This window comes from Tenebrio molitor, chromosome 2, assembly GCF_963966145.1.
Source record: "Tenebrio molitor chromosome 2, icTenMoli1.1, whole genome shotgun sequence".
NCBI classification, from domain to species: Eukaryota; Metazoa; Arthropoda; class Insecta; order Coleoptera; family Tenebrionidae; genus Tenebrio; species Tenebrio molitor.
This window is the reverse complement of record NC_091047.1, coordinates 20031420-20048708: the sequence shown is the minus strand read 5'-3', so window position 1 is coordinate 20048708 and position 17289 is coordinate 20031420. Positions and strand designations below refer to the sequence as shown.

At 33.8% G+C, this 17289-nt stretch overlaps 1 protein-coding gene and 1 long non-coding RNA gene across 3 annotated transcripts in view; one reads left to right on the top strand and one right to left on the bottom strand.

The window, feature by feature from the left end:
• Positions 1 to 12378, top strand: part of side-VI (sidestep VI) — a 279349-nt gene extending 266971 nt beyond the window's left edge. The window contains exons 11-15 of one of the 2 annotated variants that reach the window (XM_069037845.1): positions 1065 to 1661; positions 2762 to 3022; positions 6007 to 6161; positions 6505 to 6567; positions 11389 to 11528. In XM_069037845.1, the coding sequence (XP_068893946.1) occupies positions 1065 to 1661; positions 2762 to 3022; positions 6007 to 6161; positions 6505 to 6537 (1046 nt within the window). In that variant the 3' untranslated portion in view covers positions 6538 to 6567; positions 11389 to 11528. Of the gene's footprint in view, positions 1 to 1064; positions 1662 to 2761; positions 3023 to 6006; positions 6162 to 6504; positions 6568 to 11388 lie in introns of both variants that reach the window. The other variant, XM_069037844.1, reaches the window with a different exon arrangement.
• A 1576-nt stretch (positions 12379 to 13954) lies between these two features.
• Positions 13955 to 17289, bottom strand: part of LOC138123972 (uncharacterized) — a 39983-nt gene continuing 36648 nt past the window's right edge. Inside the window, exon 3 of the long non-coding RNA XR_011156962.1 lies at positions 13955 to 14803. This is a non-coding gene — a long non-coding RNA (uncharacterized lncRNA). The remainder of the gene's footprint in view (positions 14804 to 17289) is intronic.

Sequence of the window (17289 nt, the reverse complement as noted above, 5' to 3'; positions counted from 1 at the left end):
AGCATGTTTTATGGGCTAATTAGTTTAATTTCATTTTCAAAGATGCTTATCTTATACCGCATAGGTAAACTGTTACGAAATAAACTTAAAAAATCAAAACAAAATTGTTTTAACAACAATTTGTCGACGATTAATTTAAATACATGAACAATTTTTTGTCCAGAAAAGGATAATAAACAATTCAAGATAATTAAATCATTATAATCATAATAACAGAATTAAATAATGAGTGGTTTTTTAATTTTCTAAAACTTTCATTTCGCATTATAAGGTATTTATACTATTTTTAATCTTTTTATAAAATGTGCTCTTTCTGTAAAATATGTAAAAAAATATTGTTCCAAGTAGTCACTTCTAGTGTCCTCTAGTACGATTTATTTTTCAGAGCCCTGCTGTTGCGGAAATAAGCGCGGGTCACAGACGAGTACAGGTGTTAGATTTTCTCATGGGCTATGAGTCATATCTGCGCAAACGACTATCGGTCTTAAGTAAACGCTATAAACCGACCGGAAAACATCGTCTTCGTTACGTTAGTGCCGTCTCTCTCTCGTCTATTTGCATATAAAATAGTCGACGTTTTCAGTTTTGATTAACAGATTTATCGCTCCACCTTCGCGCAGATATTTCCAAGGTCACAACCCATGAGAGAATCCAACACCTCTACCTTATTTCAATACAGTTCATACACCATACATTAAAGGAAACAAAAGCAAGCACACACTCGCTATTTATTTTCTACTTATTAATTTTTTAAATTATCAAACATTTCTGGATTGTTGTTGTTGCACGTTTCTTATTAGATGTTTATTACAGTGCGATTTTCATTAGAAGTTGTGGTTTGATAAGCTCGCCAAGCAAGAAATACGTCTTTGGATAATTTTTTGCTATCTTTCCGAAAGATCTGATGCAGGAGAGACGTATGTTGAATCTAGGGTTCCAACTTCATTAATTCTGATTACCTCTCGGGTCGACATAATAGTCCCTTCAAAGGGCGCAAAACCTTTTGTAAACCTACGTTAAAAATTTCGATCGGAGCTGTTGTTAATAGAAAGAAATCTTTTCAGACAAGCCCGTGTGCCGAACGGAACAAAAGCGTATATACGGCGTGGCAAGGCACGAGAATGCTAAAATCTTGTGCGAGGTGGAATCGTACCCACCCCCGGACAGCTTCAAGTGGTCTTTCAATAACTCCGCCGAGAACGTCGACGTGCCCCAGATGCGCTACCACTCCGGTTTGCACCACTTCACTTCCACCCTGACCTACACCCCCATGAACGAGCTGGACTACGGCACCGTCATGTGCTGGGCCAACAACCTGGCCGGCCGTCAATTAGAACCGTGCATTTTCCACGTCATCGCCGCCGGCAAACCGGACCCGCCCTTCAACTGTACCATCATGAACCAGACCAGCGAGTCTCTGGATGTGGAGTGCGCGGAGGGTTTTGACGGCGGCCAACCGCAGTTTTTTCTCCTGGAAGTTTACGACCAGCAGACGGACACCCTCCAGGCGAATGTGTCTGCCAAGTTCCCGTTGTTTACTGTGAGCGGCCTGGATCCGGGAAAGATACTCAAGATGGTGGTGTACGCCGCCAACTCGAAAGGGAGAAGTGAAACTGTTTTATTGGAAGGACTGATGCTGAAAGTCGCCGAAAAACAAACAGGTAAATCTTTCAGCTTTCCACAAATACAAGCTTTTTTCATACGCCTACAACTTAACATGTTTTCACTGGAAAATATTACATCACTATGTCTTTCATAAATTGTTCAAGGCATTTTAAACCTCATTCAAATTCTGGATAGCCGCGCTTTTCTCAGTATTTAAATTATTTTACATCGAGTAGAAGAGTCTAACTTTGTTAATCGCTCAGAAATATTTAACCCTAGATATAATTTTTATCAATAATTTTCAAATTAAATTAGAAAACATTTAAAAGGAACCCAAATAAAATTCCTAACAGACTGGTCCACTAAGTTTGAATTTAAACCTATCCACTAAGAAATTCTTACGAATAATGTTTCTCTACCAATATATTTTCTTATGAAGTTTCGTTTTGTAATTCAAGGTCATTGAAAAGTCTCCTTTTTGGCATAATTCTTTGTGCAAAATGTTTCTACCCTACTTACAGAAAATATTTCTCATACATCATGCAGTATCATATCCTGCACCACTTTTTTCTATCACACTGGTTCTCAGTCCCAAATCCTCTTTTATGGAGATATTTTACTACGTCTTGGATTTTGATTTTAGCCAGTTTTAAAAATAGACAAATGCGCTGATCAGTGACCCCATCCATTCTTAAGTAGAAAAGAGACACCAGTCAACTGTCACATGTTACTGTCTGAATCACCGCTCATTGATCAACAATTTTTTATTTTTCTGTCAACTCCTACGTCGAGGAGGGTAAATGATGGATGACCCACGTAACTGATGCGAACTTGTAAATTCAATTTGTAACAACCGAAAAAATTAATTTATCACTTAAAATTACAAAGAGATTTTTGTCCATGTTTTTATTTTCTAGGTGCAAATTGTTATTTTTAATGAATGTATTCGTATGATAAAATTTATTATTCAAATGTAAATATTTAAAAATAAATTTTAGCTAAACATGTTGGTATGTTTGTCGTGCCTCTAATTTAGGCAGCGGATGATTAATACTGTTTGACATGTGTAAATTTGTGTGAGAGATGAGAGAGTGTAAAATTCTTTGGGTGGTGGTAATTTTTTTCACCTGAACCGTAATAATTCGTTCTGTTTCAGTTTTATCGTTGGGGACACGGGATCAGCTGGAAATAACGCCGATCCTCGGAATATTAGTGGGCATCGTGACCGCACTCTTTCTGGTGACGGTTGTAATTCTGGGGGCTCTCAAAGTACGAGCCGCGCATCGAGAAGGCTCCCGTGCTCTTAGACCCGGATTCCTGCCCGTCAAGGAGAAAGTCACATTGCCGTTACGGTCCGAATCCGAGGATTTGTTTGAAAAAGACGATAAAAATCCAGATGTTATTCCGGCTAATAAAGGTAAATTTATTTGGCGTTGCCGCCGATTTCCGCAAATGGCCGGGCCCTTGCTTTGCTTTCCAATTCGTTCCAACGACGCCGTTTCGCCACCGATGCAAATTGACCGTTTTTCATACATTATTTATTTTCACAAAAATAAAGAAACTGTAATTTTGTTGTGTTCCCGAAACCACCGAACAACCGAGCGCGCATTTTAACCTATAATCCATGACGAAATGATCGTTTTTCACGATTATGTGGTATAGTGTCGCGTTAGATTCAAAAATTAATTCATGAAATATTATCGCCACAAATCGACAACGAACCGGTGAGTTAGCAAGACTGGAAATATTTTCTTCAGCACCTCGGAAGAGTCAACTCAATTTTTAAAGAAATATTTTCCGACAACTTTCATTTTTCTTTCCCCCTCTCTTCATTCACAATAATATCGCCATTTTTTTTTATACCGCACTGCCACCTTTATAGGAGTAGAAGTGTTGGATTCTCTCATGGGCTGTGACCTTGGAAATATCTGGACGAAAGGGGAGCGATAAACTAGTGAAAAATCTGTAACTGAAAACTGAAAACATCGACTAAGTACTTTACATCCAAATAAACGGGAGAGAGACGAAACTAACGTAACGAATGACGATGTTTTCCGGTCGGTTTGTAGCGTCTACTTGAGACCGATAAATCGTCGTTTACGCATGACTCATAGCTCATGAGAAAATCCAACACCTCTAACCTATGTTCATGTGGAGAGTCCTTTTGTAATTCAAGGTCATTCAGTTGATTTTCTATTTGAATGTCTACCTATTAATAACATCTCAATTAACCTACTAATTGTAAAGTGCTACTCGTAATTAAAACAATTCAGACAAAACGACATTCACTTGACTGAATTTCAATATTAACAAAGTAATTTTGAAATTTTGAATTTTGAACTAAAACAGTTCTCCCAACATTCTCACACATATATCGATTTAGAAAGTTTTTAAAATATTTTTATTTTTTATGAGAAAATGCTACAGGGTTATTATAAATGATTGTCCCATCGCAGTTGGCCTCATAACATGAGTGAGACTAGTATCGCCGATAGGTGGCGATACTGGCGGTAGTGGAAATCTGTCTACTAGTTTGTCTAAAGTTGAGAGGCTGCGGCACATCTAAAATTTGTGTGGGTTTTCAACGCTAACTGCGATGGGACAATCATTTATAATAACCCTGTATGAGAAAGAGTAAAAACCCAAATAATTATTTATTTATAGGCACTGTACGCATGACGATATTGTTGTTCTGTTGTACTGAGTTATTCCTATTTAAACTTCATTGATTTTGCAAGTTCTTTCTGCTTCATCCCTAAAGAGTTCTGTCCCACGGGACAACCTTTGTAGCAGTAGTAAAATTCCAGATGAATTTCTCTGCAGAGTAAGCTACAAATTATGTAGAAGCTTTTAACAGTTTAAAGCTTTTTCTAGAAAATATACGTGACGTTTGTCGTGTCCTAGATTTGTGCTTAAAAGCCTGAACATTTGGTTGACAAATACGACGTCGGATTTTTATTTTGTACATACAAATTTTTTATAAACCCAGTTACTTCATAAAACGTATTATGTCGTCATGTGGAAACTTGTCACTTTTAAGGCTGCCTTTACAGAAAATCACTTTATACAACGTGGCTCACATAAGAAGTATAAAAAGAAGTACACATTATTTTGTATATATCACTATATCAGTGTCTCCGGAATATTTTGAAATACGTACGGTCGGTGGACAAATAAAATTGGGACACTTAAAATTTAATCAATGTAAATTAGACCATTGAATTGTCAATATATTTGTCAGCCTCTATATAATAGGTATGTCATACTAAAGTTAACCTATTTGTGATAAAGTCGCAATTAAACGATGCAAATTTGTAAATTTTGACTTATTTGTCTGTCATTTTTGTCCCAGTTTTATTTGTCCATCGACGCTATGTACATTTTTAAATAAATTTTATCGAGATTTAATATTGCTATTATGGGGGAGATAAGACAGAGCTGACTTAATTCAAATGTTTAGAATTACGCATCAATTGTTCCCGGGATGTATAGATGACTTCCTTGAATTTGCTCTTGATCAGAGACTTCGTGGCCACAACTATAAAACTCAAAAGGAATCTTTTAAAGGTGCGATAAGACAGTTCGACAAGGCAAATCGAACATTTACCTTGTGGAACGGACTCTCTCCTGAAACTGTCAATGTATCTACTGTCCATGCTTTTAAGAGGATGTTGGACAGTAATTAATTTACATCTGCGTCTTAAATTAACCAAAGCTTTTTGCGTTATAGGTTAATCCTCCGCAAATATTCTTTTTTAATAATAATACATAATAATAGTAATAATTAATATAATTAGGTACAGTAATAAAATAAGTAATGCTACAAATTAAGTTCTATCCAATACCATAACGTATTTTTTTTTTCAAACAAAACCCTTATTTTCTTCATGTGAGTGTTTTTTAGCAGAAGTCATCAAACAACTGAAGACTAGCCTAAAATATTTATCCGCTCAATTTTGTTAGCAACATTATCTTAACATAAGAAAGTGCTGATACATAATTTTAAAGAGATAAAGTATCCTTTTTTTAATCTGAATCTATAGTTGAATGAGTTCAACATTTTTCTTTTCTATACTTTCGTTTACTTTATTTTTGGTACTTTATCTACCTAAGACTTGATATGTATAATCTTTTCTCTTATTTTCTTCAATTTGTTTTTAAAAGATCCAATAATTTTTATCACATTTTTTTCTAAGACAAAATAAAAACTGAAAGTTTATAATTTCTGAATCTTTTTTTGGTCTAAAGCATTTTGTCAAAGATTTTTGTTCATCGGCATGCAAAAAGCAGAAATTGCAATGACCGTCGGTTATTATTAACGTTTTAACCCGAATCGTGTTGCGGCATTGCAGATGCCACACTGGCGCATAGTTTAAACAAATTTGTGTTATTCCGTTCCAGACTCCGATTATCAACTGGGGTCAGCGGCTCAAACTCCAGGTTTGAATAATTCAGTGACGGCTACAACGGAGTACGAAACATCATCTCCCCAACAAAATCTCACACCCCTAGCAGAAGCTTATATGGCTAGAGATCGAGCTTACGCTTCCCAACATGTAAGTTAGCATAATAATTGATTCTACGAGAGCTTTTAACTTGCTGTTCGCATACTTGTTGTTGTTTGAAGCTAGTTCGGGATGTAGTTTATTAGGACCAACCCTGAATTTACATGTTTGTTTTAATTTAGTTCGACGATAAAGTTTCTTATATTCAAATTTATTCAATTTCTGTTGGAATATTTTGCATATCTTGGTGGGGTCCGCTCGATGTTTACAACGTATTATGCGACCTTTTTATGCCGGCAAAAATTATTTTTAACGCCATTAGAACCGTTTTACGCACTTTTTATTTTTTCACGGCTTGATTCACTTGTGTGTTTTTTATTTTTTTCTTTTTTAGGGTAGCTATAGACAGTTTACTGACATGTACTAAACTGTAAGGTTGTTGAAAATGGGACGATAGGTATTATAAATAAAAAATTAGACACTTGGCTTGCTGGAATTTCGACATTATTCTTTCGTTTCCGTTAAATTTGCAGTGGTTTTTTTAACGACAGATCCGTTTCAAACTGTTTTTAAATAGTTTTTCTGCGCTTGCTGTATTTTTTTAGGCCACAACATTCTCAAAGTAACTCAAAACAAAAAAAACATTGTTTCGTCCTGGGATAACACCACTGCTCTATTTTCAGAACAACCCTTATCATCCGATTCCGATTTACTTTGAAGTTTATTCGCTTTAAAATTGCTTTTTCCCTTCGTCAAACTTGATTTATGCAATTTGATACAAAGCACAATTTCATATTTATCTCTTAACTAAGTAATTACCATACACGAAATGATAAGAATTGGTCTACACTAACGCTTTGATGTCTCCTGATATACTCACATTACACATTGTTAAAGCTACAACTGTTGTTCAAATTCTCTCAACATTTAGTTCTAACCATCGCATAACTTTCATTAAGGTTATCTATTCAATACTCTGGTCACACTAATTTAATTACAATTCCCAGCTAGCTCAATTTACCATTACCGTCAAATCCCAATTTTTCTTGCAAAATGATTAAATTGTGCTTGCACCTTTACACATAATTAAACAAATACATTCAAAAGCTTCCACAAATTTGCATGAAGGGAGAAATTGCAAGCGACAAAGGGAACTGAAATAGGATCACTTTACTTCCATTTCCGTGTGGAGTTCCACATTTTGCTTTTCGGAATAAAGAACTAAAAGTGATACAACACTTAAGAGTGTTGAAAGTGCTAGATCATTGAACTCGTTTTTTAACATACAGTGTGGAAACCACTTATGGAATAAATTCAGTAATTTCAAAACTAATGACATTTGTCAAAAAAGCTGAAACAGGTCGATTTTTATTTCTCATGGTGCTTATTTTAAGTTGCTTTACTTGTTCATGACGTCATCCATTTTTGAGCTATGACGTCATCACCATTTTTTTTAAATGACAACACTGACTTTTTTCTTCTTTTTCTGATAGAACTTACTACTACCTAAACGATTAATAAAAAAAATTGGCACCTTAGATAACAATTTTTTTGAGAAAATGACAAATTTTATTTCAAAAATTTAATTTAATTTTTAATGTAAAAATTTTAATTGACCTTAAACAGAAACAAACAAACATTTAAGGTTAACAATAAAATGTAACGCAAATGTTGAAATTATCCCCCGCCAACTTTTGGCACTGTACACCGCGCTCAATAATGTCAGGGCTGATTTGTTCCATTTCAGCACGAATTCTCTGTCATAAATCTTCTAAATTGTTTGGTCTATTAAAGTAAACCCTCGATTTTAAATAACCAGATAGAAGAAATAATAAGTACCTACATTAAAAATGAAATTAAATTTTTGAAATAAAATTTGTTATTTTCTCAAAAAAATTGTTATGTAAGGTACCAATTTTTTTCATTCATCGTTTAGGTAGTAGGAAGGTCTATCAGAAAGAGAAGAAAAAATTGGGGGGTTGTCATTTAAAAAAATTGGTGATGACGTCATAGCTCAAAAATGGATGACGTCATGAACAAGTGAAATAACTTAAAATAAGCATTATTAAAAACAAAAATCGACCTGTTTCAGCGTTTTCGGCAAATGTCATTAGTTTTGAAATTACTGAATTTATTCCATAAGTAATTTCCACACTGTATATCATTTGATAACGTTTTTGAACTTATCCTTTTATTTCTAGTGACAATAAAAAGGTATGCGTCTTACGTGCATAGGTACGTTTACTGCATATTTAATGTCTAGTTATGCAAACAATATGTGAACTGCTTTGTTGTTTTTTTTAAGACCTTAACTGAATTGAAAATTTAATAGATACTTTCTAGCTCTGTTCTTTTAAAATTCAGCAAATATGAAGAATTTAGATTAGATTTAAAAAAATTTGCAAGCTAAAGTACTTCTAGTTTAAAGAAATAGGTCCAAAGTTGTGTGAAACATTAATCGATAGTATTTTATTCCTGTTGCCTAAATTTATTATCACGCATTTTTCAAACAAGATGGAAAAACAAACTCTAAATTCAGGGTATTTCACGAGTGATAATGAGTCCGACGGAATTGAAAATGCAACCCACAATACATTGAATATGGACGCGGACAACATCCAGGTTTGCTTTGCAAATGTATTGTGGGTTGCATTTTCAATTCCGTCGGGTTCATTGTCACTCGTGAAATACCTTGTATTTTTGCAAGAACGCTTTAATTAGAAGCAAAGAAGCAAAGAACAGTGAATCTGAAATGGTTTATATTTAAACGCATCGTTCTCTTAGTACCCAGACAAAAATATCAATTCGTCAGGTCCAGAATCCAAGAGAGTCTAAGTTCATTCTCCAGGATCTTTGTGATGGTTTTCTACGCCTCTCTCGTCTGGGTTAGATCAGCTCCATACATAATATATCACTTTTTACACAGCACTTTCACACAAGACAAAGCAAATGTAAACAAAAGATCGTATTGTCGTTTCTTCAATACAAAAGCGTTTACTCAAAATGAATATAAACAGTTTGAACAAGACATTAGAACAAAAATTTAAAACTTTGTGGACGAAGTTAAACACCAGAATGTATTTTTCTGAATAAAATTATTATTATTATAAAAAAAATATATTCTCTTCAAATTATGTTTGTTCATTGTTACTGAATAAATAAGATACATTGGTATGAAGTCGGCTAATATTGACCAATAAATTTCTTTCAGTAATTGTGTGTTTGTGTGTTGCAATCTCATAATGATTTTTTGCATTAAGCTTTGTAGTTTAGTTTTTTGTGAAACAATTGTAGATTATAAAGTGAACGTCAAAAGTTTGGAACAATGGAAATATCTTCTTTCCCGTAGAGCTTCACTTAATAATAATAATTTTCGTTTCTCACCTTTGTTTTATGCGCAGTAATATCGCCATCTTTTTAAATGGCACTCTCTCAATTGTTGCAGATTTTAATAAACTATCAAATTCTGTACCGTCTATGATCTTGCGACTGATAGTTCTTGAGATATCGATTCTCAAAGGTGAAAACAGAAGGGAAATGAAATTCCACACCGACCTTTCCATAAAAAAATCTTAAAAGGTGTGGTAGAAGGAGATTTATTGAATGGCCCGCACGATCTCCACATCTTACACCTATTGATTTTTTATGTAGTTATATCAAAAGCAAGAGTTACTTTAGAGTGCTAACTGCATTTAACCAATTGAAAGAAAGGATCTGGGACAAAATGAGAACACCCAAAATGTTCGTTGTTAGTTTCAGAAACCATTAACGTGCTACAAAACACAAAATGGCGATATTTTTAAACATCTGCTTTGATCGTTGTTGTTAAAAGTAGGTTCTCTTATTTCGTGCATTGTTGTTTAAGTTTGCTGATATCAAAATGTCTTTATTCAAACTGAAATTTTGAAATTAAGTAAAAATTTTTGGGAAGGAACTTTTCACTGTACAATCGGAATTTTACTTCACTGTTTTCATCTTTAACAATCAGGAATTATCAGTCCAAAGGTGATACATGCTACAGGGCCTACATCAGAATTTGATAATCCATTAAAATCAGCAAGAAAATGAAAGATTGAGAGAAACAGTAACAAATTAAATATTTCCTTTATTCCACATTTTTAGCGCTCACTGTATTTTAGAGTCCCTACTTTCTTGTAAAATTGCTTTTGTTATGACGGCTGATAATGAAAAACAATAACTTATTTATGTGCCATAAAATGTACACAAAAGAATCCTTCTTTCATTAGAAAAATATGACAAAATTCATTTGGGAAACAGGAATAAAACGACGATGATTAATGGCTTCAGGTTGCCATGTGTAAAATAATTTCTAAAGCAGGTTATATGATATCAACACAATATAAGAATGCGATTGCAGTAGTTAGTTGGTAGCTTGCGTTAGAATGTATTTTTATGCTGCAGAACTTCTTATTATTTCGGTAGAACAGAATATTAGAAATTATAATTAATTAGTTAATTACTATTTCAGGCTATTTTACACCCCTGGAAAGAACTATTATTCACTTCACACTCTATCCATTCAAAAAATTTGTGCTAAGGCTGTGGTTCTCTCAAATATCGTCTCAGTTGTTATGCTTTGACATTTCCTTCTGATACATAACCTCACTTTGACCATCATTTTATCGTAAATTTAATCATGAATTTAAAATAAAAACCATGATGTAACACCAAAAAAACGTGGAAAACTCTCATTAGTCGGTTCCCAAAAACTATGTATTCCCTGATTGAATAACTTTTGACATGCACGATCCACGCTCTTCATATTGTTATGTTTAAATTCTGCCAATTTGTTTCATTTTTTTTTAAATAATTACAAAATTATTAATAATTTACAAACAGTTTGAAACGAAGCTCCCTTCATTTATTTTATTTCACTCTAAACAAAAATAAATAACTCTGATTTGCAAATCACATTTTACTGCTTTGTAAAAAAAATTTCACTAGTTTGTCACCACAGCATTTTAACATTTACTCTCACTAAAGTTATTTGTTCGAATTTGAATTACCTTCTCCTGTTGAACATGAAAATCTAATTCCAAGCAAGTGTAGCAAATTCTTAATTATGATTAACTTTTACTTTTATCCGCTGGCACTGCATGACTCCTTGCACATCTGAAGCAGCCCACGCGCCCGTCTTGTTCTGTAGTGGTTTGTGGCATCCATAATTTAGGTTAGGCCCTTGTTAGAGCATGCCCGTTCGGGGTTGTCTTATCCATCACACACCGAAAAAACAAACTAAAATATTAATTTCTCGCAGGTCGGTAACGAAGTAACTTATGCAGAACTGTCTCTGGCACGTCCTAATTCTCTGGAGACGATGAAAAACGGCGGCAGTCAATATGGAACTCTTCGCAACAGGGAGGATTCTACGATATACGCCCAGATAGATCACAGCAGAAGGATGCCGCCACCCGTTCCCGGCAAGACTTCGGTGGCTTCGCCGATGGTGTCTCCCGCGTCTTCTATGTTCCCCGCTGCCAAACCTGGGCTGTACCACAGGGACGCGGTCACCGTCCGAACACCTCTGATGGGCTGCCAGCAGGAGAGTTGCGTCTAAATCGAGAGACTGAAGTTGTTTTCTTTTTGTACATAGTGCGACGTGAATATCGTATTTAATGGCAGTTTTCGTCATGAAGAGAATCGATGAATATGACATATCTGATCTACACCATCATATCGGGTTTACAATACATACGTGTCTTTCTAATCACATCATGTTTGTGTGTATATCAATTGTATAACGTAATTTATCGAACGTAGATCCTAAGGACGAGGCCCGATTTGTGCGTCTAATCAGGACTGTCGATGCGGGCGGACATGTTTGGTTCGGAGTTCTTGCGATCGGCATATCAGCAACCTCATCCCTTTGTAATCTTCTTTTCTAGTCATTAAAATTACCAAAACTTTTTTAATGCATAGTGTGAATGTTAAATAAGTAAATTTTGTACAGAGACAACTTTTATAGACTGACTACGAAACGAAGGCAATGACTGTTGTTAGAGTGGCAGGCGAGTGGCAGGTCTGTAGGCACAAATGTACAATACTGTATATACACAATTTTAAACATTGTTAAATTAATGAATGTGATATCATGCGCTTCGTTATCGGAGCAGGTGTGGTATAATAAAATTATATAAATTATATATGATTCGTTTAATGTTTCAAATTTACTATGTCTCTATAAGACGATCTGTAACTTATGTAAACATGGTAAGGATATCAAAATAAAGTGTTTATTGCTATGTAACTTCTGTCTACACATTTCCACCTCCCACCAAACTATACTCCGTTTCTGAGTTCGATGCCGGTAAGTCGTAAACCCGGATTGTCATAAATTAATAATAATCACGACTGGAATCTGTCAGCGCTTCGGTCGTTTTATGGGTTAGCGGCATCGGGCTCAGAAACAGAATATACCACTCCTGTGCGTCTTTAAAGATACGGATTATTTTTTAAATTTATTTAATACGTTTTCTGAATTCTAATAAAAGATGAAAAGTGCACAGGTCTATTGAAAGCTCTCTCTTATGAAAGCTTATTTTTCATTTAATAGTGATGAAAGCAGAAAATATTAAAGTAAAAATTCATTTTCCTCCATTTTTAGCTTTTTATAAAAGACGTCGGAGGTGAATTCATTAAACAAGCTGTTTAAATACTTTTCGTTGTAATTTGTAAGAGTGGACCGAGTGTTTATTATATAAAATTTCATTTTATCTCAGAGATGACTTGGGGAGAAATTAAGAATTATGCTGTCATTTTAAATATGACCATTGAACAAAGCATCGCTGACTGTTTTCAAATAAATAGAGGAGATGTGGGAATTTTGATACGTTTTGAATGTGTTTAACGAATTTATAGTTTGTTGATTGAAATTCCCTCCGACACTACCACCACTTGATAACTCGTACAATGAATTCAAAATTTTAAAACGATTTAATTTGCTTTCGATCGACAATTCCACACTTCATGTTCAGTTTAAACGTTGGATTAATAAATAGTGTCGAATGTTTTGACAATAAGTTGATGGATGAACAGTTGTCTTTGAAATTCTTTCATATTGTACCGTTACAGGGTCATAATTTTATACGATAAATAAAAGGAAAAAATAAGAAAAAACACATGTTTTCGATTTCTTGATTATCATTTCGGTTACAAAAAAATTAAGCCATCGAATTTTAAAAAAATCACTGAAAAAACAAAACTAAAAACTGAAAAATCTGAACATAGTTTTCATCCAATAAAATTGGAAAATAGATTTAAAATTTTTGTTTCCCTTCTATTGTGTATTTTATAGTTTTTCAATAATTCTGAAATTTCAATTATTTGTAAATACATTTTTTGGCAAAAAACACAATATGCTCTGAATGTACTACAATCTAGAGAGTATTATATGCTATGAACATATACTTGTTTGAGAAAACTTGTTTATAAAAATCTTCAAGACTTGGAAACATTTACGAGTGAATTAAAACCAGTGAGTGAAAGACAGTGAGCGAAAAACAATGAACGAAAGTGAAGTGAAAGAAAGAGAAACTTCACCCACTTTCTATGGAGGTATCGAACAAAGGTTATTTTGCTCATAGTATCTACCAATTCTCTAATTTCGATGGAATTCCAAACAACAATTAAAAGATTCTTATTAGAATATTTTTCTTATTATTTGTTATTGTTATTTGTTATTTACCGAAAAAGCTTTCGAGCCTAAGAAAGCGTTTCAGATTCATACCACAAACATTTCATAATAATTCGTTTACATATTCATTTTCTATCAAGTGGTTGTGCCTATTAAATCTACATACTTCTTATTTGTACGGCTTCCACAGTAGGCACTAAACTTTGAAAGAATAGAAATGTTTCTTGTTGAACTTTTTGAAAAGAACTCTCACAACTTTATTTTTCTAAAGGAAACATTTCCTTTCTTGACATTTCACTTCCACCTGGTTTTCAGTTCTGAAAATAAATATCTCAGAAACTGTCAATCCAACGGCCATTTTATTGTTGATTTACAAAAAATGCTGAAGTGTTGACGTCATTACACGAACAAATATTTCTTTAAAAAAATATTAAGCTGTTGTTAAGAAGATACCTATCAAATGTTAATTCTGATTGTTTGGACTTGCAGGAAAGTGTTTGCATGGCAAATGGCCCGACGATTCCATTAATCCCTGATATGCACCCGGATTTCTGGTGCTTGCAATCAGCTTTAAGCCAAGTAAACAGCGACAACCTGTAAAGCTCACCCTATTTAGATCACTATTTGATTACATTCTTTTGCCACAGCGAACGTCGATCTGCCAGTGATATTGGCTGGTAAACGGCAGATGTTCTGACAGGAAACACGCTTCCATTAGTAGGTTTCTTTCACAGTTTATCCTGTTATCTGTTATCCAACATCTCGGATATCAACATTGCATGTCTACTTAAAATGTTCCGGCACTTGATGCGCCGTTTAAATTCTCGGTGCAGTCAATGCATTCGCTCTGCAACCCGTTGTTAACTGACGGCAAAATAACTGAAAAATAGAAAAAACATTTCAAAGCGCACGCAGATAAGTTGGGGTAAGTATTCGGTGAATCCATACGAGACTGATGAGTAGCTTCAGTGAATAGTTCTTGCGTTATCAGCGCTTATCGACTCCAAAAATTCCATTAAATATTCCGTGCGGTCCCTATCTGAAATGAGAAAATTTTGCAATATTACAAACATAATAAAACTCTTTTAAAATTAAGTCATGTGTAGTAAATCAGTCGATTTTATCTAAATTTAAATCAGAGCTTCACAATTTAACGGAAATGAACGGTCATAATCATGCTTGCCAGAAAGAACGAATATTTTTCGTTGCACCGCCGCGATTCGGGGCAAAATATCACTGTTCTATGCTAATTAAATCACATTTTTATTGTTTAGTCACAAAAACCATTAAAGGACCTTGTTTAACAATGTCGGAGTTAAATAACGCTTCATAAATCTCCGCCGTAATTATTTGAAAAAGACTCGATGAAAGGGTTCGTTCCCATTATGAGATTATTACGATAACTAAATCTCCTTTTTCTTTCCTTTTTTCCTGGCGAGTTATTTGTCTTGATTAAAATGAAACTTATTTAGACACAATTCTCTCGACAAGTTTTTCATTGCAATTAAGTTCAATCGATTCTCAGTTCACTTTCCCAATTTAATTTATCAATGATTATTTTCTCTCAAGTTTGATAAAGCGACGACTTTTTCCTCCATATAAATGTAATATATCGTTTTAGTTGACAGTTATTTTGAAGCGCGAACAAGCAAGAACGTTTCAAAATTAGTTTCTGTTATAGTTTTTTGCACCATGATTTGTTATACGAGTTCGTAACAAAAATTATTCATCAAATTGTTACGAGGTGTAAACTACGTTGAAACTAAATGTTCAAAACTTCAACTGGAATTTATTAATTTGCTAAACTTTTTCGCTGAATCGCAAAATATAAATTGAACCAAACCGGTCCGATATTCACCGTATGCTTTCAAATCGAACGAAAAAGTTGCCTTTTACTTTGATATTTTTGCCATAAGAAACTACTAGAAAACAAGAACAGAAACCAAATACAAAAAAAAAAAACAATGGAACTGCCAGGCTACTACATGACAAATTAGGTAACAGAAGTTGGCACCTCTCGAAAAAATTGTATTAATTACCGATTTCATGAAAGTTTAAATGAAACTGGACTGGATTAGAGTAATTCCCATTGAAATTCGAACCTACTGACATTTCATGAATGCAACTAACCATTCATGATTGCATTTGATTAAACTTTGAGGCAATACTGGCTATAAAAAACTGAAATCCGCTTGTAACTCCACCAACTCACAATTATATGTGATTAAACAACTTTGAAACAATATTACTGTAATATTCTGTCGCAACTCGATTCATTCCGGTGCCCTGTTATGCTATAAAACATTTAGATAACTTAAATATCTATCAAAAAATAGTCGGGTTGTCGAAAAAATTTAGAAGATATTATTTTTAATTTAAAAATTTCAATTGACCTTAAACAGAAACAAACAAACATCTAAGGTTAACAATAAAATGTAACGCAAATGTTGAAATTATCCCCCGCCAACTTTTGGCACTGTACACCGCGCTCAATAATGTCAGGGCTGATTTGTTCCATTTCAGCGCGAATTCTCTGTCATAAATCTTCTAAATTGTTTGGTCTGTTAAAGTAAACCCTCGATTTTAAATAACCACATAGAAAAAAAAAAAGTACATTAAAAATTAAATTAAATTTTTGAAATAAAATTTGTTATTTTCTCAAAAAAAATGTTATGTAAGGTACCAATTTTTTTCATTCATCGTTTAGGTAGTAGGAAGGTCTATCAGATACAGAAGAAAAAAGTGGGGGTTGTCATTTAAGAAAATTGGTGATGACGTCATAGCTCAAAAATGGATGACGTCATGAACAAGTGAAGTAACTTAAAATAAGCATTATTCAAAGCAAAAATTGACCTGTTTCAGCGTTTTCCGCAAATGTTATTAGTTTTGAAGTTACTGAATTTATTCCATAAGTAATTTCCACACTGTATACTATTTTATCTACAAGCGGATCACAAAAAAAAAATCGGACATGAACTTATTTATTTTCTTTTGCTGCAGTTACAATAATTCAAATTTTAAGCCACCAATATAGTTCACTTGTTGCAATATTACTAGTACTTGATCAATGTTCAATAGTATTAGTAAAATCTACTAAAGTCTAAAGTTTACCTTTTAACGTTGAACGGCCATCTTACTATTTTTTATTTTGACATCTGTCATTCGTGCACATGGGCGACTCGTCTTACACCACAGTTAAATTAAATTTATTTTTACGAAAAAATTGTTATGTAAGGTACCAAATTTTTTCATTCATCGTTTGGATAGTAGGAAGGTCTATCAAAAAAAGAAGAAAAAAGTGAGGGTTGTCATTTAAAAAAATTAATCATGACGTCATTATTAGGAGATGAAAAGCTGTCAACATAAGTAAAGTACTGAAGAATATGCACTTTTTAAAAACAAAATAGACTTCTTCCCGGATTTATCTCAGAAATTAATAATAGTTTTATGGAATTTATTCCGAAATTTATAAACGCACTGTATGTCTTTAAGGTATCTAGACATTATTTGAGTCTTTTCAGAACG